The following is a 26,184-nucleotide window of genomic DNA, read 5'->3' on the forward strand; positions in this document are numbered from 1 at the left end:
CAAGTTAAAATACCTCGTTTGTTCAACATACAATAAAAAAATGTATTTTTTTGTGGCATAATATGCGCTTTGCCTTTTAGCTCTGTGTCTCTAATCCAACGTGTACAGGCTCAAGGATGATAAAGAGCTTTACTTGATAAGCTGCACAATTAAACTCTCCTTCAGTGCAATGGCCAAATTCAGACCATCAGTCAAGAAAATGAATGTCAGGAGAGAGCAGCCAAGGAGAAGATGTTTGGATAGTGATGATAGTCAAATGCTTTATCTGGAAGGGAAAATTTTATTCCATTACATACCTATCTGCTCATTCAAATACAAAACACTCACCACACGATGTATATGGAGATGTTTCTGTATCAGAAGACAGATGTAGGAAAATTTCTTCATTGTGTCTTCTCTGCTGCCAGCGAGTAAATTAATCCTACCTGTATCTTTTCACTAAATACTAATAAATTATTTTTCTAATGGTAGAAAATGTTCTGTATCAGAGGCTTGCTCAGTGCTTAGGGGTGGTCTCTGAAAGTTCAGTCTGGGTGAAATTTGAAATGGAGCTGTGAACTAGCATCTTTTGTGCAAATCCAGTATCAAGAGTGCCATTAAATATAGAGAATGCTTTTCAACCACTCACATGCATGCATGAATTTCATTGTAGCACAAAGCAGCACAATAACAATATGGAGTGACAACTCTCTGGTTCCCAGTGGAAAACAGAGTTCAGAGTGCTCAAACCTGTCAATGAACTATAAATGGCATTTAAGCAAAATTCCCTCTCATCCAAGCTGGGTGCATCACTGAAGCACCACCAGCGGGTGTCCTACCTGACAGAAGGTACAGTTGAATAGAAACCAAAGACCCGTTCCTTCTCCCCAGAACTGTAGGGATGACTCCACCAAGAGGCAGACTGCTGGGCAACGGTGGGGGGGGGGGGGGGGGGGGGGGGAGGGGGGAAGCTTGCACTACCTGTGTTGCATTCATACCAAAGACTTCCACTGCTCCTGTTTTTAACTTGACCATCTCTCACAAAAAATAATCAATTTGCTTGAAAGAAACTGTGAAATAATACCAGGGTGATCACAGACATACAAAAGCATGCAGCCAGACGCATTAAGTACCTGATATGAATCTAGAACTAATACCAAACAAAGTTTTTCAGCTCATGTCGTCAGGTTACCTTTTCCGTTGTGTTTGTATTATTGGTTGTGTTCTGGAAGCCTTGGACAATGCCAGAAATGCATAACGGCCCAGCAAAACCCAGCAGGTCAGCCAAGTACCGGAACGTGCTGCTGAGAAGAATTGGTCGTCCAAAAGCACTGTACATGGCCAACCAAATGGAGGGACTCCGGTTGGGCTGGTCTGCTACCTTTTTCTGGAAAAAAAAGAAAGTAACAGGTATCAGTGTTCCAAGAAGAAGCAGCCTTGCTAGCTGTATATGACAGCATTCCACATCTGGATGCCCAAATGTTTCCTCAAAGGGTGTTTTGGAGCAGGTGAGCTAGCAAACGTGCTGTAGATATCAACACATCTCAGACATTCTTCATAGAAATATCAGTCTGCTTCCTCTTGGTAACTGTGGGTCCTTACCTCTAAATCCTAACACTTCTCTGACCAAGAGAACACAGGAATGCAGACACAGATTAATCATAGTGGCACCAAGCCATCGCTCATTGTCACATGTGCACTCAGGAAAAGGTCTGACCTTTCAAGCCCTTGCTCATGTGGGTTATCTGGACTTTCATAGCAGCTGTGAAATTACTTGATCCAGTCAAGGCTTCCGATGTGAGAAAGAGATTGAAGGAAAAAACACAGACAGACAGAGACAAGATTATATTTTAATTTATCTGGATTTTTTCTATCTTTTGGGTGCCTTCCAGGAAGACACACTTCAGCCAATCATTAATTACTAGGCTCAAAAAGGTGGGGGTAACAGGCTATTTTGAGAAGTACAATTACATCAACTCAAGCTCCTTTCTAGCCTTCAGTTCTTTGAATCTATGCAGTGTCACAACTCCTGCCCTAAAACACCAACCAGCAGATATTGCTGTATCTAGTCAGAGAAGTTCTGATATTTCTGAGGTCTCTTCAACCTAAAGAAGAGCTTCACTTAACATACCCGTGGTCTGCAGTGTGCTTCCTTGCACTTCAGACAGCAGCTTTTGACACTCTAAAAAAGTGTCTGTCATTTTTCAAGTAGCACAGATGTCTGCAAGTTGTGACCCAAGCCAAGCCCTCTGGAGCGTTCACAGAGAAGTACATTTTTTTAAAGTAATTCTTACTTTAAGTAATCAGAACCCCCATGCCCCAGCAAATTAACTAAAGAAAATCAGGTATGGCTGTACCTGCCTAGCTGCCTCAAGCAATTTTTTCCTTTTCCCTTGGTTTGTCCTTTTATGCCACATCGATGCTGAGATAGAATGTCTTCATGGTGCCAGAAACCTGTAAGTTTTTAGAAGCCACCAGAAAGTGGCTCACCAGGCTCTAGAGATGATGCCAGGCTGATCATGCCCAATGCCCAGAAGCTTAATACAGAGAAAGAAGCAAAAGTGGGACAAATTAGAGCTAATGTTTCAGAAAAGGCTAAGAATAAAACTGTTTCTTTGGGTGAAGGAAAGAACACAGGGGCCTCGTGTGAGTTTCCCAGACCAAAGGCTCTGAATTTGTCCCTAGTGGGTTTTTAGCCAGACTGCATTAGAGGGGCTACGGGCATCCTCCTCAAATAAATGACCTGCACTTTAACAGCTTGACAGGAGCTGGGCTAACTTAATAGGAAAACACATCTGCTGGCTTTCAGAAAAACTGCACACTATTCTCAGCATTCAATTTATGGCAAATTTGGTAAATGGCAGTGGTAAATCCTAATTTCCTTAATTAGAGTTTACTAATTCAGTAGCAATTTTCATTACTACTGCAGTTCACAGAACTGCAGTCATTACATGAAATCTGTTTACTTTTCACTGGAAAAAAAATATAATTAAATTAAATTATCTAATGAGCTTTACTGCTAAACACTGTAATTTCTTCTTCTTTAATTAGGACTTCAAATTTTCTGAAATATCTAACGGGATGGTGAATAAAGGAGCATGGATTTTTCTTATAACCTTATGTTCTTTTCCAGAATGGTTCTTGAGGCCCACTGTTAGGGGTTTGCAGTATATGTTGCATGTGCCAACCCTATCCTTTATTTAGGTTAATTAATTTTTTTTACCTGAGGCATTCAACAGTTCAAGTAAGGGCAGTGAGACAGCACTTGCTGGTAAATGAAGACACCTGTAAGGTACACCTCAGGCAGTATGGAAATCTGACTGTTCCCTTAGTGCTGTAGCTGACAGTGTCAGCCTGATGGCAAAGGGCAATACTTTGTCCCTGTGATTTCTAGCTAACACACCTTCCTTCCTCCTCTTTTTGCCAGGGAAGATCCACAGTGGCACATGAATAGCAGGTATAAGAAATGCTCCTGCCCCTCGACGTTAAAAATTGCATTTTCAATTACATCACCCCAAAAGTAAAATTTTCTATTCATGTGATAGATTTACATATGCTTTTGGTTGATGTGTAAACCAAATGTAAAGTCAATGTGCTAAATCTATTTTGGGATATGTGATGAGTGATAAGTGTTGTTGCTCAAGGGTCACTATTGGGACTGGCAGTTCAGCATGCTGACGACATAAACAGTGAGACTGCGTGCACCCTCAGCAACTTTGCCAATGCCACTGAACTGTGTGGTGTGCTCAGCACACTGGAGGGAAGGGATGCCATCCACAGAGGCTTTGACAGGCTTGAGAGGTGGGCCCATGCGAACCTTATGAACTACAACAAGGCCAAGTGCAAGGTCCTGCACATGGGTCGGCTCAATCCCAAGCACAACTACAGGCTGGTTAGAGAATGGATTGAGAGCAGCCCCAAGGAGGACTTGCGCTTGCTGGTGGGCAACATGACCCAGCAATGCACACTTGCAGACAAAGAGCCAACTGTGTCCTGGGCTGCATCAAAAGAAGTATGGCCAGATTGAGGGAGGTGATTCTCCCCATCTACTCCACTCTCGGGAGACATCACCTGGAATACTGCATTTAGATCTGGGGTCCCCAGTACAAAAAAAGACATGGAACATGTTAAAGTGAGTCCATAGGCCATGTAGATGATCAGAGGGCTGGAGCACCTCTCCTATGAAGACAGGCTGAGAGAGTTGGGCTGGTTCAGCCTGGAGAAGAGAAGGCTCCATGGAGACCTTAATGCAGCCTGCTGATAACTAAAGGAGGCCCACAGGAAAGCTGGAGAGGGACCGTTTACAAGGGCATGGAGTGATAGGACAAGGAGTAATGGCCTTAAGCTGAAAGAGGGTATATTTAGATTGGTTATAAGAAGAAATTCTTCCCTGTGCATGTATTGAGGTTCTGGCACAGGCTGCCCAGAGAAGCTGTGGCTGCCCCCTCCCTGGTAGTGTTCAAGGCCAGGTTGGATGGGGCTTTGAGAACCCTGGTCTAGTGGAGAATGTCCCTGCTCATGGCAGGGAGTGGGCACTAGATGAACTTTAAGGTCTCTTCCAACCCCAACCAGTCTGTGATTTTATGATCTGTTAAAACGTAGTTTGAAATATTTAGACTGCTGACATAGAAACCAAAACAAAAGCCAAGCAACAACAGGAAGACAATCAATTTTTGGAGGGGGTGTTATGTGACAAATGCAACCAAGTAGGTAAGTCCAAAAATTTGGTTGTGAGAGTTTCAATACATATTGTTAAGGACTTTTTAATCTGCTTAATCTTATTAAAGAATTCTCTATCTTCAGCCAAAATATCCATTAATCTGTTAGGAACTGTGAACATGTATTAAAGAGAATATATGAATTCAGGGTGATGAATTTAGCCCTGCATGTATAGCCTTCCTATCCACAGTTAGAATTTCACCAGGATTCTTAGAAAACTATGATAAAAACACTGTAAGATGAAGTATTTCTGTTTCTATAGGAAACTGTCCAGAAAAGCAAGAAAACACAGCACATCCAACTTTTAGAATGTTTACTCATGGCAGAAAATAATGAGATAAGGAAAGTCAATTGCAATGGGGATTTTTTGGCAACACTTTGTTTAGGAAAAATCTCAAGCAGCATATTTAAGCAAGCGTAATTATCAAAAGAGTTTGATTTACCCATGTTTTTATAGTATCTTCTAATTGAAAGAACATTGCTATGTGGTTTTCTTATGCTATGATATGCTGTGTTATGCTATGTTGCCACACACAAACTATCTACAAAACCAGTAACAAATGACCTGTATCTTACTGTAAGAGTTGGAATGCCTTTTGCAGTAGCAACTACCAGAGTAATAGCCAGTTTGAATGTCAATCACTAGCTAGTCATTTAGCCTTGTATTTTGTTGGCTTACATTACTTAATATTGTAAAAAAATTATTGATAACTGTCCTTAAAATTCTATAAAACATCTTGTAGCATGAAAGCAATATTAAACTTAGATTACTTGATGCTTTGAAAAATTACTTAGAACTAAAGAATTTTGAGTAGTAATTGTGTTCATAATGCTATGAATGCTTCATGAAAATTCAAAAATGTATAAATCCACAGAACAGAAAAATTAATTCATATTTATCACTGAGAAGTGTGATCTTAGGTGTCATGTGCAAGGGGAAAAACTTGATATGAGTGGAGCCAGAAGAATTCTGTCTAAATAGTTGAATATGGTTTCAGGACTTGCCCAATGACATCAAAGAAAACAAGAACTTCCCCCCAGCATTCACAGACTTCATGGTTAATCAAGTAGCAACATGCTATTTTAGCAGACTATAGCAGCCATTAAAACTTAATCTCAGGTGCTCTAGTTTACATTCCTGTATGCTTGGACAAAAGTTTGAAAAACAGTAAATTAGAGAAAACAATCATCAAAATTGAACCTGACTCATTTCCCCGTGTGCTATTTTTTGGTAGAGAACCTCAGCCACTTTCAGTTTTCATAGCATGTCCTGCTATCCCTTCTGCAAGGGATAGCAAGACAACATCATGTGAGCTATCTCAAAGGCATTTTACAATACAGAATATGCTTGGCCATGTTCAGCATCTTTCATCAAGACGCGATAAGGAGGGTTTGGAAAGGAACAGAAGCATTCTCCCCACAGGGCCATGGAGCACAACTGAGACCAGTTATCTCCAGGCACAGGCAGGGGTAACCCAACTTAATCCAGAGGATACTGGGGGGCTCCACTCACCAGCTGTGGGATATTAGTGTAAAATACACCCCGGCAACAAAGACAGTGACATATCATCTCTGCCAGACTGCAGACCACCCTTCAACCTGAAGAATCTTCCTAATTCTGCAGCTGTTTTCTGGCCCAACCTTGCACAAACCAGCACATTTCTCCATGGGAGTGAACAGCATCCAGTTCCACTGCCTGGCTCTTTGGGTTGCTTTTAGCCCTTTAGTTTACTTTAATTTTATCTATGAAGTATCAGTTTACTTTAGGGTTACAGCCTGTTTTCAAATATTAGCACAAACATGCCAGAGGCTGTGGTAGCCTTAAGACTTTAAACAATTACAGAAACTAACAAATCTGATGTAATGGCACAGGTACATTCATGCAAGTCTTCGTACGTGCATGACGCACTCCAAGGGTAGCTGTACACCAAATGTTTGTGGTCACACCCATGAGCAATAGCACATTTAACTTGACTTTTGGCACCTGAGCTGTGTATTTGTGCAGGCAGACGCAGTTATCTGCCGATGCAAATGAACCACAGACAAATGGTTGCGCCCAGTCATTGTGCTGTGCCATTAAGAAGGGCACAAAGACTCAGGTCATCAGAGCATGTAGGTGGCTAAGAATCTTTGGTCTCTTTAAGAAAGATTTAAGCACCAAATGCTTCTTTAAGGAGCTGGCCTAAGGGATGCACTTCTCCGTTGCTATTAAAAGCTGAGGCCCAATGACTAAATAGCATTCTGCTTAAAGCAGAAGTGTCTTGGTCTCTAGTACTGTAAGCACTGACTACAAAAGGAAAGAGAAGAAACCTAAATCTATTACAACAGAAGCAATTGTACCGATTATGGTGTCATTTCAGAGGGCACAGGAAGGAGTCTGCAGCTCCATTGGCTGCCGAGAGCAGAGCTGCTCCTCCCAGCTTCACCTCACATCGCAGTTCTCAGCCATGCACTGCTTGGAAACATGTTTATGTGGGGTGTGTGTGCAGGAAAGGGAATTACATGCCTTTTGTCCTACATGCCACCTTTTCCAAAGTGGTCTCTGAATGTCTGTATTCTCTCTGCTTATGCTTGAGGATTGATACATATGTACAAACCAGGAAGGAAGGGTCTCAAGTCCTTTCTCACCTTTCTTCAAAACAAACTCTCTCTCTCTCTTTTTTTTTTTTTTTTTGGCAAAAATCACCAGCTTTAAGCACAAATAAAATGCTACAGTTCTGCCTAAACGCATCCAGAAGTTTATCTGGGAAGTCCTGCCCTACCCAATGAGTTTGCCCAAATGTGGGTTTTGATGCTGAGTCTGTCTGAGATGGAGTTAATTTTCTTCCTAGCAGCCCATATGGTGCTCTGTCTTAGAATGGTGACTAAAGCACTACTGACAAGACACCAGTGTTTTGGCTATTCTTAATGTGTGGTTTTGGCTAGTTCTTTTTCTGTGGGGGAAAAAAACGTGAAGATGAGTGTTTCCAGCTGAAACTATGGATAGAATGTTTTCTAATTTAAGATGCTGTCATAAGTAGCAAAGATTTAAACAAAGCTTTCATTTTTAAAATGAAATCTAACAAGTGATGAGTCTGTTATGGTTTTAGTTTCCAGTTGCTCTCAGTCTGGCAACTCTCTCCTGCTGTAAATTCACTTAAAACCAAACAGTAACCATTGGATTGGAACTTCCTTAGCCATGTTTCACCTTGGAACAAACAGTCCTAAGTTAAAAATTCCTAAAACTAAGGTTTCAGAGAAGTAAAAAAAAATTACAAAAAAAAAAATCAATGTGACACTGTCATTTCTAAGGTAAAAGAGTGACTCAAACATCTTTGGTTACCTTCTGCTCCTCGTATGCTTCTTTGAGACAAACGTAATTTGTCAGAGCTCTCATTGCAATTGGAAGCTTTCCGATTGCCTTCAGGTCCACAGGTTTCTTGTGAGCTGATATAATAAGAGTATTCATCCACCAGTAAGTCGCTTTTGAGAGCAAATTGACAAATGGTTGAAGAAACCTCACCCCCAGGTCCTGTAGATCCTCTGGTGGCTTTACTTTCTGAGGGTTCATGAAGAATACATACCTCTGGAGAGGAGAAAATAGCATGTGTTCGGGACTTCATTATTTTATTAATGGCAATTTTTAGGAAAAAAACCCTACGTGTAATATGACTACAGTGTCAAATTCACATACATTGTATTTCAACATAAATTTGGATATAAATAGGAGCATTTCTGTTTTGACAGCATAATTGACAAGGAATTGAGCAATATGGGGTGTTGACACAGCTCTGTAACCTACTAGTTTCATTTACCTCTGAACAACAACAAAAAAGAATTCTTGGGATATAATTATGTTTTAAATTATCATGGATAAGAGCATATGCTAACTTATACTTCCACTACATACATAGTTTATCATCTTTAACACAGTACAATTACACACATATACCCTTTACATGCACAAATACGCATCTAGATCTATTGATACAAACACATAAGCACTCTCTGTGTGTATACAGATACAGAGTTACATATACATACCAAGTCCAGGGACACATCAAGGACGTATATTTTAAAGAGATGCCAGGTCCCTCTGATTTCTATATTTACACCGAAGATAAACTTGAGTCTAAGCTTGACACAAGCCATTTACTGGGACTAAAGACTCGTCTTCATCCCTAAGAGACTACTGATATCTTCTCAGACTCTGGTAAAGAAACCAAACCACATACCCTAACTCGAATGACATTGATCTCCACAGCCATCAGCAGCCCATAGAGAATGACCATAATTCCAGTGATGCAGAAACGCAGCTGAGAAAAAGGCACACCATCCTGGCAGTATCTGACAAGCTTGATCGTTTTGGTGACAAAGGCCATTATCCAGTAAAGAAACAGAGCTGTAAAACAGGTGCACATGAATAATTATAAATAAATAAATTGCTATACCAGTGCTGAAGAGGTTTTATCTTTCTCAAACAGAAATATTCCGTGGCTTAATTCAATGCAAGTTTAATTCATCAGCCTGTAGCCTGGCACAGAGCAATGTCAGCCCAAGTCAGGAACTCAGGTTTGAGAAATTTGCTCTATGCTATTTTTTCATGTCACTACTTGCTTTCCTGGGCCACCATCTTTCAAAGAGACCCACAATGGTGGGTCTTCACACAATTACAAAAGTTCACTGAAGAGAATCAGAAGGGGAATTTTGATATTGAAACAAAGAAAAAGTCACATAACTTGACAAATATCACATTGCTTCTTTGAAAAAGCAGAGTGCATGTCAGGTAAACTCATTTTGAAAGAGAGTTCATATATTTAATTATACCATTCATCCTGGTTGGTATGTGCCAATGGCTTGTTCAGGTTGTTGAGTTATAGGTAATTCTGACTCTATACTTCTATGAAACACTATCCTGCAACATCTAGTTAAATTCTTTTGACTGTCTCCTGATTGAGACAGATATCACAAACACCAGAGAGGTGACATCCATCATTTAACTGGGTAATCTCAGAATCAACTGAATGGATGCTGAGAAACAGCAGTCATGTACCCAGGATGGTTTGTGATCAGATTACTACCAAAAGTGCCCTTTTGAAATAGCCCTCTTGAATAAAGACAAGTTTTTGCCTTAAAATACTGAGCAGTGTTTAAAAAAATACCTAAAAGTCTATGCTATAAATACAATAAACATACTCTGCTTTTCCTTCTGTGATTATTTTTAAAATACTTTTCAGTGTGTTGCCTATAAAAGGTACAACTCCTGCAATAACACTAGTTCAACAAACGGAGAATTACTCCTCTCTCTTCTAATATTCTCATACATTTTACCATCATCTACAATCTAAGCAAGCTGACATAGGCTAACCTCATAGGTTTTGTAAGAGTATGTAAACGTGAGACTTAGACTTACCCAACAGTAACTTTGGAAAGTTAGATGTTTCAATATTATGGTAATAGACTATGGATACAGTGGCAGCCACAAATCCCATTATAGCTGGTAGAAAGAGATGCAGATGGCGAGATTTCATCTGTCTGAAAATAAATAAGGCATTAATCAATAAATTTGGTGTCTTTTATTTCCCATTGTTATATTCCTAGGTGTTCTGCTAATCTAGTTGAGATGACAAATGTGACTTTCCTAAAGACAAAAACATTTTTTCCGTATGAATGTTCTAACTTGTCAATATTGTTGAGGGAGGTGATTTTGCCCCTCTACTCTGCTCTTGTGAGACCCCAGATGGAGTACTTTGTCCAGTTCTAGAGTCCCCAACATAAGAAGGACATGGAATTGTTGGAATGGGTCCAGAGAAGGACCACAAGATGATCAGAGGGCTGGAGCACCTCTCCTATGAAGACAGGCTGAGAGAGTTGGGGTTGTTCAGCCTGGAGAATAGAAGGCTCAGGGAAGACCTTATAGCAGCCTTCCATTACCCAAAGGGGATCTACAAGGAAGCTGGGAAGGGACTTATTAGAAGGGCATGAAGTGATAGGCAAGGGGGAATGGTTTTAAATTGGAAGGGGGTAGATTTAAACTGGATATTAGGAAAAAATTCTTTACTGTGAGAGTGGTGAGACACTGGAACAGGCTGCCCAAAAAAAGTGGTGGATGCCCCCTCCCTGGCAGTGTTCAAGGCCAGGTTAGAATGGCCCTTGAGCAGCCTGGTCTAGTGAGAGGTATCTCTGCCCAATGTCAGGGGAGTTGGAACTTGATGATCTTTAAGGTCCCTTCCAATCCAAAGCATTCTATGATTCTGTGATTTACTTGCCATTAGAGTTTGAGTGGGGAATAACAATATTCTAAGAACAATAATTTCAGCTTCATCCCATCAAAATACAGACAGTTCATGAAATGACATTCCATCTTTTTTTGGGAAAAACTCTTTACACCTTACTAGCCAGCCCATCACACATTATCAGCATACATTAATGAATGCATTTAGCTTAGCTGTACACCGAACACTCTCACTTACGTATCAGAAACTATGCCCTCTGCTATTTCACACACATGTACAAACAGTAGAGTGAACGTCAGAATCCACCGCAGGTTGTGTCCAGGGAAGTGCAGCCAGGTGTTGTGGTGAATCTGGACTTTGGAGCTTTGGCTTCCCCAGCCTGGAAAATAATACCCAAAAGAGGGGAAAATTATCACACAGCCAGCTAGTGAGTGATAGGTTTATCAATTCCCTGTTCTAATCCATAGGTCACACTTAATAGTATATAACCAACACAAACAAACCTACAAGACTGGGTAAGGGGTGTGGGGGGGTTGGGCTGTTGCTAGCAGTAAGATGACCCAGGAGTGTCTGAGTAGACAGACATGTAGCCCCCCTCCCCATAATTTACATCTGATCCTGAACAATGGGTCTACAAACTTCCCAAAGAGATGATGTCCCAAAGAGAAGACGTCCCTGGGTAAGAACGAAAAGAAATATCTCAGAGTCTCACCCTTGCACAACAGGGACTGACAGATATTAAGTGACAGCATCATCTTCTTTCCCAGTCCCAGACAAGACTGGGTGAAGTTTCCAGCTGATATAAAAGTTGTATCCTCTGAGGAGGTCTCAAAGAGATGTATGATATTAAGAAAAAAAAATGGAAAATTAGGAAAAAGGGATGTCAAGCAGTGGAACAGACTGCCAGGGAAAGTGGTTGAGTCACCATCAGCCTTCCAAAGATGCCTAGATGTTATACTTAGGGACATGGTTTAGTGGTGGAATTGGCAGTGCTAAGTTAATGGTTGGACTTGATGATCTTAGAGGTCTTTTCCAATCAAAATGATTCTGTAATTCTGTGATTTGTTTCAAACAAATGAGATGCATTATCTCTCTCAGGCATTGGTTGGCAGTGCTGTCTCATGGGATGCTGAGTGGCAATTTCCCTGTCACCTCTCCTCTGGCACAGCCTGGTCTCCTTGCCCTGTGCCCTTCTGGTGAATTAAAGCTCCCAGCACAACACCAGTATTCAGATGATTTAATCAAATTAATCTTGATGCCTATTTCCACACCATCACCCCAAATGGCACCTATCCTTTTCAGTCAAGATCCTCTCTGAAGACAGCAACCTGGCAAGAAACAAGACTCCAAGGAGCTGATGGATATGAGAGTGCTGGAGGAGTCTGAGGCTGATCAGACATTAGCCTCTCATGATGGCAGGCCCTATCCTGCATGTTGCTTTGTCCTCTGTCCCTTCTCACCCCAGTACAGGGCTGTGCTGAGCCAGCCAGACTCAAAGGCTGTGCATATCCCTCTTACTGTAAAGCAGCATTTTTTTCCTAAAATTGATAGCAAGTAGAGGTAATTTTCAGTGGCTGCAATACTATTTCAAAATTAAATGGCTTATACCTATAAAATATTAAAGCAGCCTGCTACCACTTGATGCACAACACAGAATGTTGTAAAAGATTAACTCTGCCCCCAGACCTTGCACTGAGTTTTCATCCAACATTTCTGCACAGAGCCCTGTAATTCAAGCATGACTTGCATCTCACCTCAAAGAAAGAACCAGCAGTGACATAAAGGTCCATCACTGTTGGAGAGAGTCCTCCAAACCTCTCGTTTTTTCCCCCCTCCCTAGTTATTATTTTGTTAGAACTTGTTCCTTATTCCCTTGCTTAATTATTTAATTGGCTTTCAATCACTGGATATTGTTATACTTTTGATTACTAGGTCCCAGGTGTCTTAGCCCATGGGTTGCTGTATCCTATTATTCCACCACTTAACAGTCTTTTTGTATAATGGGAATTCCTTAAATCACTAGTTCAAATATAGTCCCAAATTCAAATCTTCCTTAAGGAAGGAATAAATGCATCAGTATGTGTATACACTACAGTAGGCAGGTAACGTGGATGAAGTGACATGCCATTTCTCATGCAGTTGCCACGACAATGTTTATTTTTACTGATACTTATTGCCTTTTTGATGGTTATTCGAATCTCTATCTCCTATGATCAGTTAAAATGTCAGTGTTTGACAGCTCTGAAAAAGTATTAAATTGTATCTATTTTTTCACTGCAGATAACTGGAATAAAGAGACAACTATAGAGAAAAAATACCATTAGAATATTAGTTTGGATGCTTGGGGCTTTTTTAGAAGAATAAGTTAGAGACACTCCACTCTCCTGAATTCTGCAACAGAGATTTGTCATTTGTTACTTTCATTCCTCTGGAAAGTTTATCTCCTTTCCTCTACTTCTGTTTACAAGCGTTTGCAGATGAAGGATATATTCTGTTTTAAAAGTTTCCTACACTTCTCTTAGCCTTAGATCCAAGTTGCACTGTTCGGATATTTTCTGGAATTCACATAACTTGAAAGGAATTCAGACCCACTGTCTCCTATTATGCAATAATATCTAAGGATGCAAGGTGAATATGAAGAAAACTTATCCAGAGAGAAGTTTCAAAGCATTTGGATTGGATTTATCTGGTTCTCATCTACCTTTTCATGCTGCTTAGTTCAGATATATATGTAAAATTTGCAACATTTCAAGTGGATTGGCTTTGGGTCCTCAGGGTCAAGCCATTCTGTCTCTTCTTTTTTAATATTGATAAATACAACAGCTTGCACCACCAGCTTCCAAGCACATACAAACATGACTGAGTGTAAATGCACGCTCGAGTGTTTGTAGGATTGCACAGCTCCGTGGAATAACTCACCAATGAACAAAATTGGGAAGGTGATAAACAGCAAGAAGACATGGGGAACCAAGTTGAGGGCATCCACAAAGCAGACATTCCTTAGGACACCAGCAGTGATGTTGTAGGCCGAAGCATTGTCGTTACCACAAAACGCGAGCCTCATCGCTTCCAGAAGGTTGGACTACTACAAAAAAGAGACATGGTGAAGCAATTGTTAACTACCAAGACTAGTAGCACTCCTTTTAGCTAAACACAAAATAAATAAAGAAGTACAGGAGAAGCACACTGAACAGCACATAGAGAAGAATTTAGTTGTGTTTTGAAAATACTTTTGGGCCCCATCAAGTATAAGCACATCAGAATGAAGGCTCTGTTAATATTAAGTGTACTATTTAGTACATATTCATCCACTACACTACACAATGCAGTGTAGTGTTCATTTTATGCACCAGTGTTATGCTGCAAGTTATCTATGGGAATATACAGAAAGAACAAGAAAGTTTTCAGAAAGAACAAGAAAGTTTTGAAGAAAGAATTTTGTTTCTCGTAAGATAAGTCCAATGCACTTAAGCTGACTCCTGTGTTTTACTCCTCCTTTGATGAGCCAATGTTCTCTGCGCAACATCTCTGGCTCATAGAATTTTTGCACTACATTCTCAGTGCAAGCTCTGACCCTTTGATATTTGTGATTCAGCAGCTTTGCATCCACAGATATTTTGTATTTCCTCATTGTCCCACAGGAAAACAGCATTCACATGCACTAGTCATTGCAGATAGCAGCCAAACGCTTAATCAAAGTAAATTTCAGTGAAGATTGCATGGGCAGTAAATCAGCATTTATGCTTGATCCTAAAAATTCTTATGTGCGTGTTTAACTCCATCTAAGCAGTTCTCTGGCTTCCATGATTTCTTGTGAGATTATCTTCCATGATATTGTATGAGATTATGGGCACCAAGATAAGATTGTGCATTCGTGCTTGAAGACTGCGGACCATAGTATGGCCGAGTTAGGGCCAGCTTCTGGCTTTTATCAACCTGCACATCATTTAGTTATCCATTCTGCTTCACAGGGAGAGGAAACAAGACTGCAACCAAAATGTTTCCTAGCTGGCTTCTTTTCCTGAGGCTTACAGACAGTGATGTATTGCTTCAGAATAGGTTGTCTAAACTCATTTGCTCACGTCTTTTTTCCCCCAAATGTTACATAATAAAATAGAAAGAATATCTTTGATTCATCAGAGTGTATCTGTATACTCTGATGAATGCACCCTCCTGCAACAACACTGGCATTAATGAGTTTTGCAGTACCAGAACAATATAGACACACAAAAAAATGCACAGTTTAAAAAAAAGAGTCAGTTGAATGGGGAGAAAGAGGCTTTTACTCTTTCTTCAATTAGTCCAGATTAGTTCTACAAGCCTAGTTTTTTAAAGAAGTTAGCTTAACAAGGTAAGCATAAACTACATAAGTGCTCCATTCCAGAAAAAAAGAAACATTCAGATCTTCAAAAGAAGGCAAAGTTCAAAGAGGCCCTTTAAACGTATGCAAAACCCCCTTTTTGCTTTTAACTAACTTCAGACTGGATCTCAGAAGCATAATCCTTATTGAAATACATCAGTGAAAAATAAAAAGGAGTTTAATTTAAAAGAATGTGATAAATGCAGCCCCTTTTCCAAACATATCAGCAATTTTATGGTCTGAGTTTTGCCAGAAGTATAACTCAGAGTCATATCACAGACTACATCCTACAAAAATGCATGTATGTACTTACTGTGGTGCCAAAGCTGACAGGCAATCCACTCAATCTTCAGCAGAACACAATTTGATGGAGAGTTTGGCCCATTCTCTATAATGAACACAGTGATATGACCACTATCATTCTATTATTTTATTTTTATAAAGGAATGTATTAATACATGCATATGACTAGTAACGTGAAGTGAATTATTTCTGAACAGACTGAGGAGTTATTTGCAATGCAAATATGGAGCTTTTCAAAAAACTACAGCGAGATTCTTTGGGTTTAATTTGTAAAAGCTTGACGTGTCTCCTTTAAGAGAAACATAATGGTAGTGATAATATCTTGAAAATCAGAAGCTTTGTTTCCTCATTTTTATCGAAGGTCAGAAGTCCAAGGGAGTTCTGCTGGGAATTTTCCTCCCTTTCCCACAAATACTACTCTTTTCTGAGACAGCATAAGATGCTATTGTGGTCTAGTGGTTGGACTGGTACCGAAAGGCAGAAGGATCCTGGGTTCAAATGAGCACTGAATCATTGACTTCCAGTGTAGCTTTTGGCTTCAAGACAAAAATTAATCTGGGAGAAAGGATTAAAATCATAAAACCATATTCAAGAGAAGCTAAGGGAACTGTTTGGGTGGGTTTTTTTTTTTTTTCATTTTTCTGGAAGGGAAAACAGAATATTTGCAGTAGATGCTCCCATGGAAAAAATGACTATCAAGTGCATGGAGAGTGTTATCAGCTATCTAGGACCTACCATCAGTTTATAAAGATATCACGTATCTTATATCTCTTTGTAAAGATACCTCACATAACACCTCAAACAAGAGTCCCTAAAATCTTTCATGAAAGATGCATCTTTCAGGAATCACATCTGCTTCACAAGAATCTGTGCAGCACCTGGTTTTGTGGTGGAGTATGTCCAATAACACACTCTTAAAACCGACTGGTTACAGCACATTGGCAGGACTGAGGAAAGAATCTGGTCCTATTGTTAATACTGATGTTTAGAGATAGTTCCCATCATGCTGCTGATAATGTTCAAGAGAAGGTATAAGCAGCCTACTCACAATTCCTGTGTTACAGGTTTGTTCCAAAAAGGAGGCAGGAGTTTGCCTTCTCTTCAAATGGCAAAGAAAAACAAAGAGCCTAGGTTGGTTAGTTTGTTAAAAAAAACCAAACCACAACAACAACAGATTTCATTGCCAATAAAATGAGATAGGTTAATTGACGATTAATTCTCATGATTTTAAATCAGAAAACACTTTATGATTGATCAGCACATCCATTGACCCTGTTCATTCAACCCTTAGGGGCTTAAAATATATCAAAATGCTCTTATCAGGGTCATAAAGCTGTGTTGACCCAGTGAAGCTTATGATTTAGCCTCATAAAAGACTCATATGGTACAACTTCCTTTTTTAGTAGCACCCACGTCAGGACATACATCTAGTACAGCATGGCACTGTAGGGAATAGAGAAGATAAGAACTGTAAAAGCATTAATAGTCCAGTGATCCTGCTGGACTCCCATCCGTCCTTTCTTCCACCCATTTGTCTATCACTGCTGTGCTAGAAATGATCTGTGACTGGAAGTGGAGGACTCATGTTCTGCATCTGCTGGTGTGTTTCAACTTTCATAGACGCTTTCTGGTGTTTACACAGATGGATTGCTAGCAGTTCCCTGTGTCTTCAAGAGTGGTGTATGAAAACACACTGCAGCACACTAGAGCTCTGAGAAACCATTTCACCTCCAGTGTGCCTCACAGGGGGCAACAAACTACTCCACCATCCCTTTCTCATCCACTTCTTGTGTGGAAGTCAGATTAGAGATACCCTCCACAGTTTTGCCCACATGACCCAAACCACGGGCCCATCGCCCCAGGCATAAAGCATGTCGTGTAGTTCCTGCTTCTTCACTCAAGTTTCACAGATAGGGGAAATACATTGGGTGAAATTTTATGGACACATAAGGGAGGATGCTTCGCATTTATAGCCAGTGAGAGTGAGACTCCCATTTGGTTCAAAGCTGAAATTAGCCACTACTTTCTGCTGCACCAGAGTATGCCTGCAGAAGCTCATTTTCATTGGCCTCAGGGTTTAACAAGCTGTGTTCTTTCCAAAGGACAGAAAGAAAAGCCCCTAAGGCAAATGAACAAGCCCCTGATTTCTCTAGGCAGTTCAGGATATTTTACAATAATGCTTGTGTGGCTCCACAGGAATTAACAGGAGATCAACCTTATCAGGTTTTCAGATGCAACTGCTTACCCTAGGAAACACTTTACCCTTCAGTCTTCTTCAAAGGAATAACTGATAATATAATGGAAAAATCTCTTGTGCCCACACTTGCATCCCATGCTTGCAAAGTTCAGCACACCTAAACACATTCTTAGGGCTGCAAACAGTGCAAGTAGCACGTTTAAAAGCTTCAGAATAATGTAGGAATCTAAGCTGCATTTCCAAACAGTATTTCATATTGGGAGTTAAGGCTAGAGAGATTTTTAACTCCTAAAATTTTAAAGGGTGAAAAAAGGCAAGGCCTCAGGTCTGATGACTTTAAATGAATCACCGTCTTGAAAATTTGCACAAAAAACCTGAGCCTGGAAACGAAGACAGTTTGGAAGACCTTGACTGCAGATAATCAACAAAAGAAAGAGTGAACAAGCACAATTCCATCCTTCTCTGTAAAACCATACAATTTCATTAAATAAAATAAAAATGTGAAATGGAAGAATAACAAACTCTGAAAAAACATGAAGAATTGCAGCTGTGCTTATGACTAACTTATCAAAAACTGCATCTGGGTTTAGAAAGTGTGGTGGTTCAGCCCCAGACAGTGGCTGAGCACCACACACTCCTTGTTCACTCCCAGAGGAGAAAGAGACAGAGCCCCCACGGGTTGGGGTAAGGACAGGTTACTGACAAAATCACCATAAATGCAGAATAATAACAGCCAGTTGCATTCACACCCGGTGATAACACAGAGAACCTTACCAACCCAACAATTACAGAGTGCTGCACAAAACAAGGCCCAACCAAACACCCCAGCCACACTCCAACTGCCCCAAAGAGACCAAGCCCAGTACTCTACCCCAAACAGCCCCTTTTATGGGGAAGTGATGTCAGGTTGTGTGGGAACAGCCTGGACTATCTCAGCTCACCTGGGCTAACTCAGCTCACCTGTGATGACTGCTTGGGGAAGTTGACTCTGACCTGACCAGAACCAAGACAGAAAGGAAGATGGAAGAATTTTATGATGAAACACTGACCAAATCTGGATCCCTCAATAACAATCAAACTATCCTTTCATCAGTTTAACTCTTCCAGAAAGCCAATCCTGGGCTTCAGTGAGAGCCAGATCCATAGAGAGGTGAATAGAAGTATCTTGCCCATGAGGGCAGGTGCTGTTTATTTCATTCAGGGCAAGCCAAATTGTAATTGCCAATTGTGCAAGTACACAATTAAAGACACTGAAGCCATTCTGTATTTTCCCAAGCACCAGTTATTGATCACTGCCACAGACAGAGTGCTGACCAGACCGCTCAGCAGTCTGACCTAGTAATGAATGGTTATGCTGAGGACCTTTGAATTAGCCCATAGCAAGTCAGAATACAGAGTTGACTCAAGGTTACCCATTGGATAGCCAAAGCTGATTTTCTCCTTATCAAAGATGAGGAGACAGACTTTTTAGGCCACAGGAAGTATGGAGGAAGACATCAAAGAGGAAAAACTGTGCTGCAGAGCCACACAAGCAGAGCTGAAGAGACGGAAGATGGAAAACAGTGACTGCTGCAACTCAAAAGGTTATCACACTCCCTAGCAGCAGTTGCCCTCCTACACCTGCTAAGAGCTTTTCCTTGCTAGCACCAGCAACAGAACAAGGCTGGGTTTCCTGGAACTGTTCATAGGTGAATTAAGCAGCAAAGCCAGATGGTTTGTCACCCCAAGCAGTCTGCTGCTGTAGGCAGCCGCCTGCTTCATTGTCGGCTACACAGTCTAGTGGAGAGCCGTGCAAATATTATTTCAGTCCTAGAATTAATGGTCTTATATCACCATGGTGCTGTTCCCAAAATAAGAAGCCCTCCTCATGGCAACTTTAGGATTGGTGCTAAGCTGTTGCAGTTGCCATGCTTCAAATCCAAAGTTAGCTCATGCAGGACCAGCTCAAGGGCCGTGGGGCATAACAGCAGAGAAATGCCTGCTAATTTCATAGCAAATCTAAGTATCCCAAAGGAAGGGATAGCCACTGGAAAGCACAAAGGCCTCTTCTTATATGGATTGCCAAGACCTCTTCTCTAGGCAAATGTTCAGGTTGGAAAGACTGGAGCTGAAGGCTCTTTACAGGCAGATGGCTTGGTCTAGAGAACAACAATGTCTGTAAAAAAATGGGAGCAGTCTGGCTGTCACATTGAAACAATAAAATGCACAACCCAAACACGAATATTCAGGAGAGAACAGATGAAAGGGTAGCACGTTGTTTTGAAATTTGTCAGTCATCTGAAATTATTGCCCACTATTTCTCACCAGGAAGTAGCAGCCTTTCAGAGTAACCATTGAGATCCTTGCCTACTCAGTTAAGAAGACAACAATATTCACAGTTGCTACAAAAAATGTCTTTCTTAGAGATCATTTCTCTTCCTGTTGAAAGGCCACCAAGTAATGCTGAGTGAGTACAATATACCTGCTTCACTACTTATTACAGTAAGAATTTTACATTTTCTAAAAATACTGCCAAGCATACTAAGTTTAACCTAACATTTCAGTTATGGGAAATGCAGGGATGGGATATATAGATCTTCAGACAACCACCACATGCTATCTGAGGGTAGCAGCTACATTCAGCAGCCTCATAGAGATGCCAAATACAAGGTAATTTTTCATTATAAGACTTGTAGGCTGGAAGGCCCTTGTCCTTCAAAGTTACTGACCAATTGCTCACTTTAACTTCAGTCTTTTAAGACTGAATTGGTCAGAGGTGTCTTTCTCCCTGTGAAAATGGCATTTGCTGAGAAGTTAGCTACAAGCTAAAGCCACGAGCAAAACTTCACAGAGAAGGGGAATGGAAGGAACAATCAGGATGGGCCCATGAAGGTACCAGTGGAAAGCAAGTTTCAGCTCTCCTTTACATCATCTGGGAATCTGATTCCCTGATGGTTTACTTTAATGAGGATGTGAGCTATCTGCACAGCAGATCATCTTGTAATGAAATCACTGAAAAAATTTATGTCCTTTAAGCATTTAAATTTTCATCCTAAAATCCCTGTCATCCTAAAAGTCCTTTGACTTGCTTTTGGGTTAAGATGTACTGGCATTGTCATAATACTAAAAAACAGAAATCAGTACAAAAGAGATTTGAGAATAAATCCTCACTGTGAGTAAGAAAATTAATTTGGGAAGCTGGAGGGGGAAAGGACAAAGTTGTAAACATAAATATAATGTTGCACTAAACCTAAATACTTACAAATCTCATTTTAATGAGCATAAATGGGGATTCTCAGGGCACCAACCCAGTTCAAGAGATATACTTTCCATAAGCAACTGTGAAGATGACAATGGGAAGATAGTAATTTCCATAAAAATCATAGGAACATTCTCACCAAGTGCAAAACTGTAAGAATTGTAATTAAAGCCAATTTAGTTACCTTAGGGTCTTTTAAAGTACACTTATATGTCTTCATATTCAAGAGTTTCATCTTACTAGAATTATCACTGCTCAGCACACCCTGCAAGATACTTAGGACTATAAGGAAAGAGTATAAATACTCTCCTCAAGGGGACCTTGTACAAGAGAAATAAGAAAGTTTTGAAAAACATTTATTTCAGTGGTTCTCTTGCTTATATCAAAAAAACCCAACACAACATCACCACACACCCCCAGACAGCAGTAGCTGCACTTGCTAATTAAAATATATCAGTTTACAGAGCATAATTGGGTCTGAATTTGATTATTTCTTGAGTCTTATATGCACGTGTGTATATATATGCACAAGTATGCATACAGATGCAGGATGGAGTAAGTACTGGGAGTATTAAAAAAGTAGTTGGTTCTTATCTTCTGAAGAATTCTGTCATTAGAAAAGCAAGAGTCAGTTTTCCCTTCTTGAATTTCACACAGAAAATTTTAACGAAGGTCAAATTACAGTTTTCTAGGTTTGGCTAAGCACAGTGGAAGGCCTAACTCCTGAGTTTTGCCACAGATTTCAGGTTAGCACTCTGAATCTTTTTCCCTTCCAGGTATAAGTGTACTAGCTTGTACTTCTTACCTTCCTAAAAGCCCTGTCCCTAACGCCATCAGTGTGATCTGCAGTCTGTGCTTTATTTGCAAAGGGTTCTGCTAAGGTAACAGCAAAAGCTGCTGCCCCCTTAAAACCCGTTTTATCAAAAATGGTCCTGTACAAAGCATCATTTTCCTTTTCATTCCTCCTTAAGCTGTGACCGCCTACCGCAGACAGACCCTGCTCCCTTGCTAAGCGCTGGTCCCAGTTACCTTGGGCCTTAGGGTGACGAATTACCTCTGATACTCATCGGCATTCGCGTCGCTAACTGGCATACACCGGCAGCCCGATCCAGGCGTTACTGAAGCCAATGCAAAGAATCTCATTGACTTTGGTAAGTGTTCAGGTCAGGCTCCAAAACACAGAGAAAGCTCACAGGCAGCAGCAGCAGCAGCAGCAGCGGTGCTACAAGAGGCTACTGGCACCGAAAAGCGTCTCACACAAACATCTGCAGCAGCGGTCTCACACACATGTCATACATTGCCTTTTGCTTTTTTTTTCCCCCCCTCTCCTTTTTAGTAAGCTTCTTAACACAACACGATCTCCAACACCAGCATGCTACACTGCCTGCTGCTGTAAAACCTTCTCCTCCTCATGCCAAGACAGGATAGTTTAAAAAAAAAAACCCACAACCAGAAATGTAACCCTGTGAACAGCAGCAAAGAAAAACATCAGCGGGAGGGGAAGGTAAAGGCTGAGAACGCCTGTGGATGGGAAAGGAAAAGGAAAAAGAGCTGGGAGCTGTAATCCCAGCAAAGAGCAAGGAGCAGCCCTGTCCCACAGATATAAAGGGAAGGAGGAGGAGGTGGTTAGTGGGAGATAATGGGGGAGGGTCATCGCATGCCCCGTTTGGTTGCTGAATGTTAGATCAAACTCTGCAGCTTACCTTTGTAAACACAAAACCAAAATACCAACCCAAATTGTCACTCGGTTGTGCTATGTGATCAATATCATCCCGATGGCAGGATTTTCCTCCACTTAGTGAAGCCGCTCCAAGCCCTGGAGTGGATTATTTTTAGGCTGGTGATGGGAAGATCAGCTGCTGCCTCCTATCGAGTTTCCAAAGTGCACAAACTCTTCTTGTCTTTCTCATATGCTGAAGGGGGCAGGAAACTGGGAAGAGACAGGCAAGAAAAAAGCACCAATTTTTCGTCTCCTGAAGCTACAGTCCTCTGGGATTTCTTCTGCTTGCTTTTATTTTCATTTTCCCTCACTGGAGTAATAAGATTCCAAGAGGCTGTGGCACAGAGCGCGGACTTATCAGATGGTTATTCTGAAGTAATTGGTTTTGACAAGGTAGTCTAAGCTTTGGCAGGCTTGGGAAGCTTCAGCTTTGGAATTCTTTTGAATTAATCTTGGATAATTTGAATTTGACAGCATAAGTTTCCTCATCTTTCATCAATCTCCTTGAGCAGAAGAGAAAAGAGAAGTCTACTCAGATATTTTATTTTACCCTACATCCCTCCAGACATTTCTGCTTAAAATGCAGACCCACTTTTTGATCACACTTTTGATCACACAGATCAGTTTCTTTCAAAACAGATTTTTTTTTTTTAACTTGAAATAAAGTTCAAAACTAATTTGATGCTCATGCCAGGAATATTGGTTTCAATATAATAGCCCTACTTAAAAGGATGAATGTTTTTTGGCTGCAAAATATGTGCCATTTACTTCTAGAGAAAGGAGTCCCCGGAGAGCCTACATGCAGTCGGTTGGTTTGTGTGCTCATTTTCTTTCAGTGCCATTGAACCAAGATATGCCAAGGCTCAGATTTTCCATCACAATGGTTTCACTTGAGCCCTACAATTTGAGGCCACAAATAGCAAAGACCCAGGAGGTGGTGGTGCATCACAGGACACATGGTAGCACAGGGTGGTTTTCAGCATGGCTATTCAGGTGTTAGGTACCCGAGCTGGGGGTCCTTGGGACAGAACTTCCTTAGACCTTGCAGAATCCAGGGGTTGTATAGAGAGTGAATGGTTTCCAATGGATTGAGGTCAAAAACATTTTCAGGCCATGAAAAGCGATTACAGTGAGCTCTGAGCTGAGGATGTAGTCAGATGGCTGAGGCCAAACACTGACAGGACTCTTCAAAATCTCGGCAAACTCATCTTGTCCCTTTTTCCTGCGATGTTTCTTACTTTAGGATTGTAGGGATAAGAAAAAAGAAACCTCAAATCAAGAGAAAACCGTGTCTTATGTTCCCTCCCATCGACTTGAAGCGTCAACCCAACATTTCACAGAGCAACTGAGACAGTTCTCAACAGTCCTCAATGGCACTTGAAATGTTTTACTTGTATTTACTTTTTTTGTTGTTGTTGTTTTTCTCCTTTCCCTTTTATGTATTAAACTTCAATGCTTTAGAAATGCTGTGGGCTGAAAGATTCTGAGTTCTGTCATATATCTATGGTTCATTAAAGAAAATAAAGTCTTTAACTCATTTAATCACCATCGGCAACAGTGCTGTCACGTGACATTTCTGAAAACATGCATCATTTCAGACAGAAGTGAGTAGTATTTATGGTGACATTTTTCTTTACCAAACCAGGAAAATTTGATCCTTTATCGCTCAGCTTGGCCATTTCTACCCTGCTGTTAAAACAGAAAGGAGCAAAAGGGAAGGTAAAACTGATAAAATGAAGGTGGAAGCAGCCAGTGTGTTTCATTCTGCAGTTTCTAAACGAAACACCTTAATTTCTTTACATGCCAAGCTGAAATGGTTTGGAAGAGATTTTTTTTTAAAGGATTAAGAAAAATTGAAAGCTCTAAAATGTCAGAACACATTCTGAAATGAAATGTAATGATTTTTTGTATCTGGGATTTTCAATTGGGGGGGGGAGGAGGGGGAAGGGAGACAAGGGGGGGGTGGGGGGTGAGGGGGGAGGGAAGCGCAATAACGGGAATTAAAAATGTTCCAGCATATGAGTGGACTTGTAAGTGAATGGAAAAAGCCACAGGCCGATTCTCGGGTATCCCCACGTTCAGTGCCACCGATTTTCCCACCAGCAGGCGAGCGCTCCGTTACCGACACCTCCCGAAGCCCGAGCTAACACGGTGCCCGCGGTGCAGAACCAAACCGGGCACCGCCAGCAACGGGGGGGGGGCGGCCCCGGCGCGGAGGCGATGCTCGGCGGCGATGCTCGGCCGCCGGTGCTCGGAGGCGATGCTCGGCGGCGATGCTCGGCCGCGATGCTCGGAGGCGGTGCTCGGAAGCGATGCTCGGCCGCCGGCGCGGCGACACGGCCGCAAAGGGATGCGCCACCCCCCGACCCCCGCCCGCCCCACCCCCGCCCGCCGAGGGCCCCGGCCCTACGGCTCCCCCGCGGGGCACTCACCGCGCCGCGCCGGGCCGGGGCTTCCCTCCTCGGGCAGGGGCGAGCGGCTTAGGGCGGCGGGGGCATCCCCGAGGAGGCGACCGGTCCGCCCGCCGCGCTCCCGCCTGTTCCCGGGGGTGGGGGAGCGGGTGTACGTGGCCATAGCGGATGGGCAGCTCAAGGTCAGGAGCAGCTTTACCTGACGGCTTGTTGCGGGAGGGCGGGGGGGGGGGTGGGGTGTGTAGGGGGGTGTGTAGGTGGGGAAGGAGGATGGGACACGACACGACACGACACACGGACACCACACCGAGAGGATGTGCGAAAAATTCTCATTGGATCTTAAGGAAACCGCTGGGTTTTGGCTCCTGGCACCCAGGCAGGAGAAGTGCACAGCCCAGCTGGCAATGACTTCCACGGCGTTGTAGGCTCCCACCGGCTTGACTGGCTAAACTCAGAGGAACCTAAATGGTAGGGGAATTGTGTGAGTGGAAAATGGTTTTAATAAATCAGGACTCACCACCGTGAGGAAAATGAGCTGACAGCCGCTGCGGGTGTGGATTCACTTGCCAAAGCCCTTGGCTGAGCACTGTCCCCTTGAATTGCTTTGGTTTAACTCACTGAGCTGGAGAGGGAGTGTGTCTGTACCCTGGGCAGAGTCCACCTAACAAACCACCCTGGTTTCAGCTGGCTGGCAGCAGCTCTCCCTGCCATTTGCCATGTTGCGGACCAGTCCATAGGTCTCCCTCTAGATCTACTTTATGACACACCAACATGAGCAGTCAAGTGGCCTGACCCTAACGAGCTACCTACTTTCATTAGCCAAACTCTGGTAGCTGCACACAGGCTCCCATAGTCCCTGCCACTTCTTAGGTGAAGAGCTGGAATCACCATCACTTCACCCATGTGTACAGGTCATTCTCTTTGAATTGCTGACACTAAAGCAGCTGGTTTGAAGAAAACCTCTGATGGATATTGTGCCCAGCAAGTGGGGGTGTATTACTTGACTTATTTTAAACCTATATCATCATAGGTATATCATTTA

The 26,184-nt window shown here is 41.8% G+C and overlaps 1 protein-coding gene across 4 annotated transcripts in view; it reads right to left on the bottom strand.

Moving 5' to 3' along the window:
• Positions 1-8,154, bottom strand: part of ABCC9 (ATP binding cassette subfamily C member 9) — a 60,429-nt gene extending 52,275 nt beyond the window's left edge. For all 4 annotated transcript variants that reach the window (XM_084278052.1, XM_084278049.1, XM_084278050.1 and 1 more), the window contains exons 1-2: positions 8,021-8,154; positions 1,172-1,366 (exon numbers count right to left, since the gene is read on the bottom strand). In XM_084278052.1, the coding sequence (XP_084134178.1) occupies positions 1,172-1,366; positions 8,021-8,146 (321 nt within the window). In that variant the 5' untranslated portion in view covers positions 8,147-8,154. The remainder of the gene's footprint in view (positions 1-1,171; positions 1,367-8,020) is intronic.
• Between the last annotated feature and the right edge of the window lie 18,030 nt (positions 8,155-26,184).

Source organism: Gallinula chloropus (assembly GCF_964237585.1).
Source record: "Gallinula chloropus genome assembly, chromosome: 1".
NCBI lineage: Eukaryota > Metazoa > Chordata > Aves > Gruiformes > Rallidae > Gallinula > Gallinula chloropus.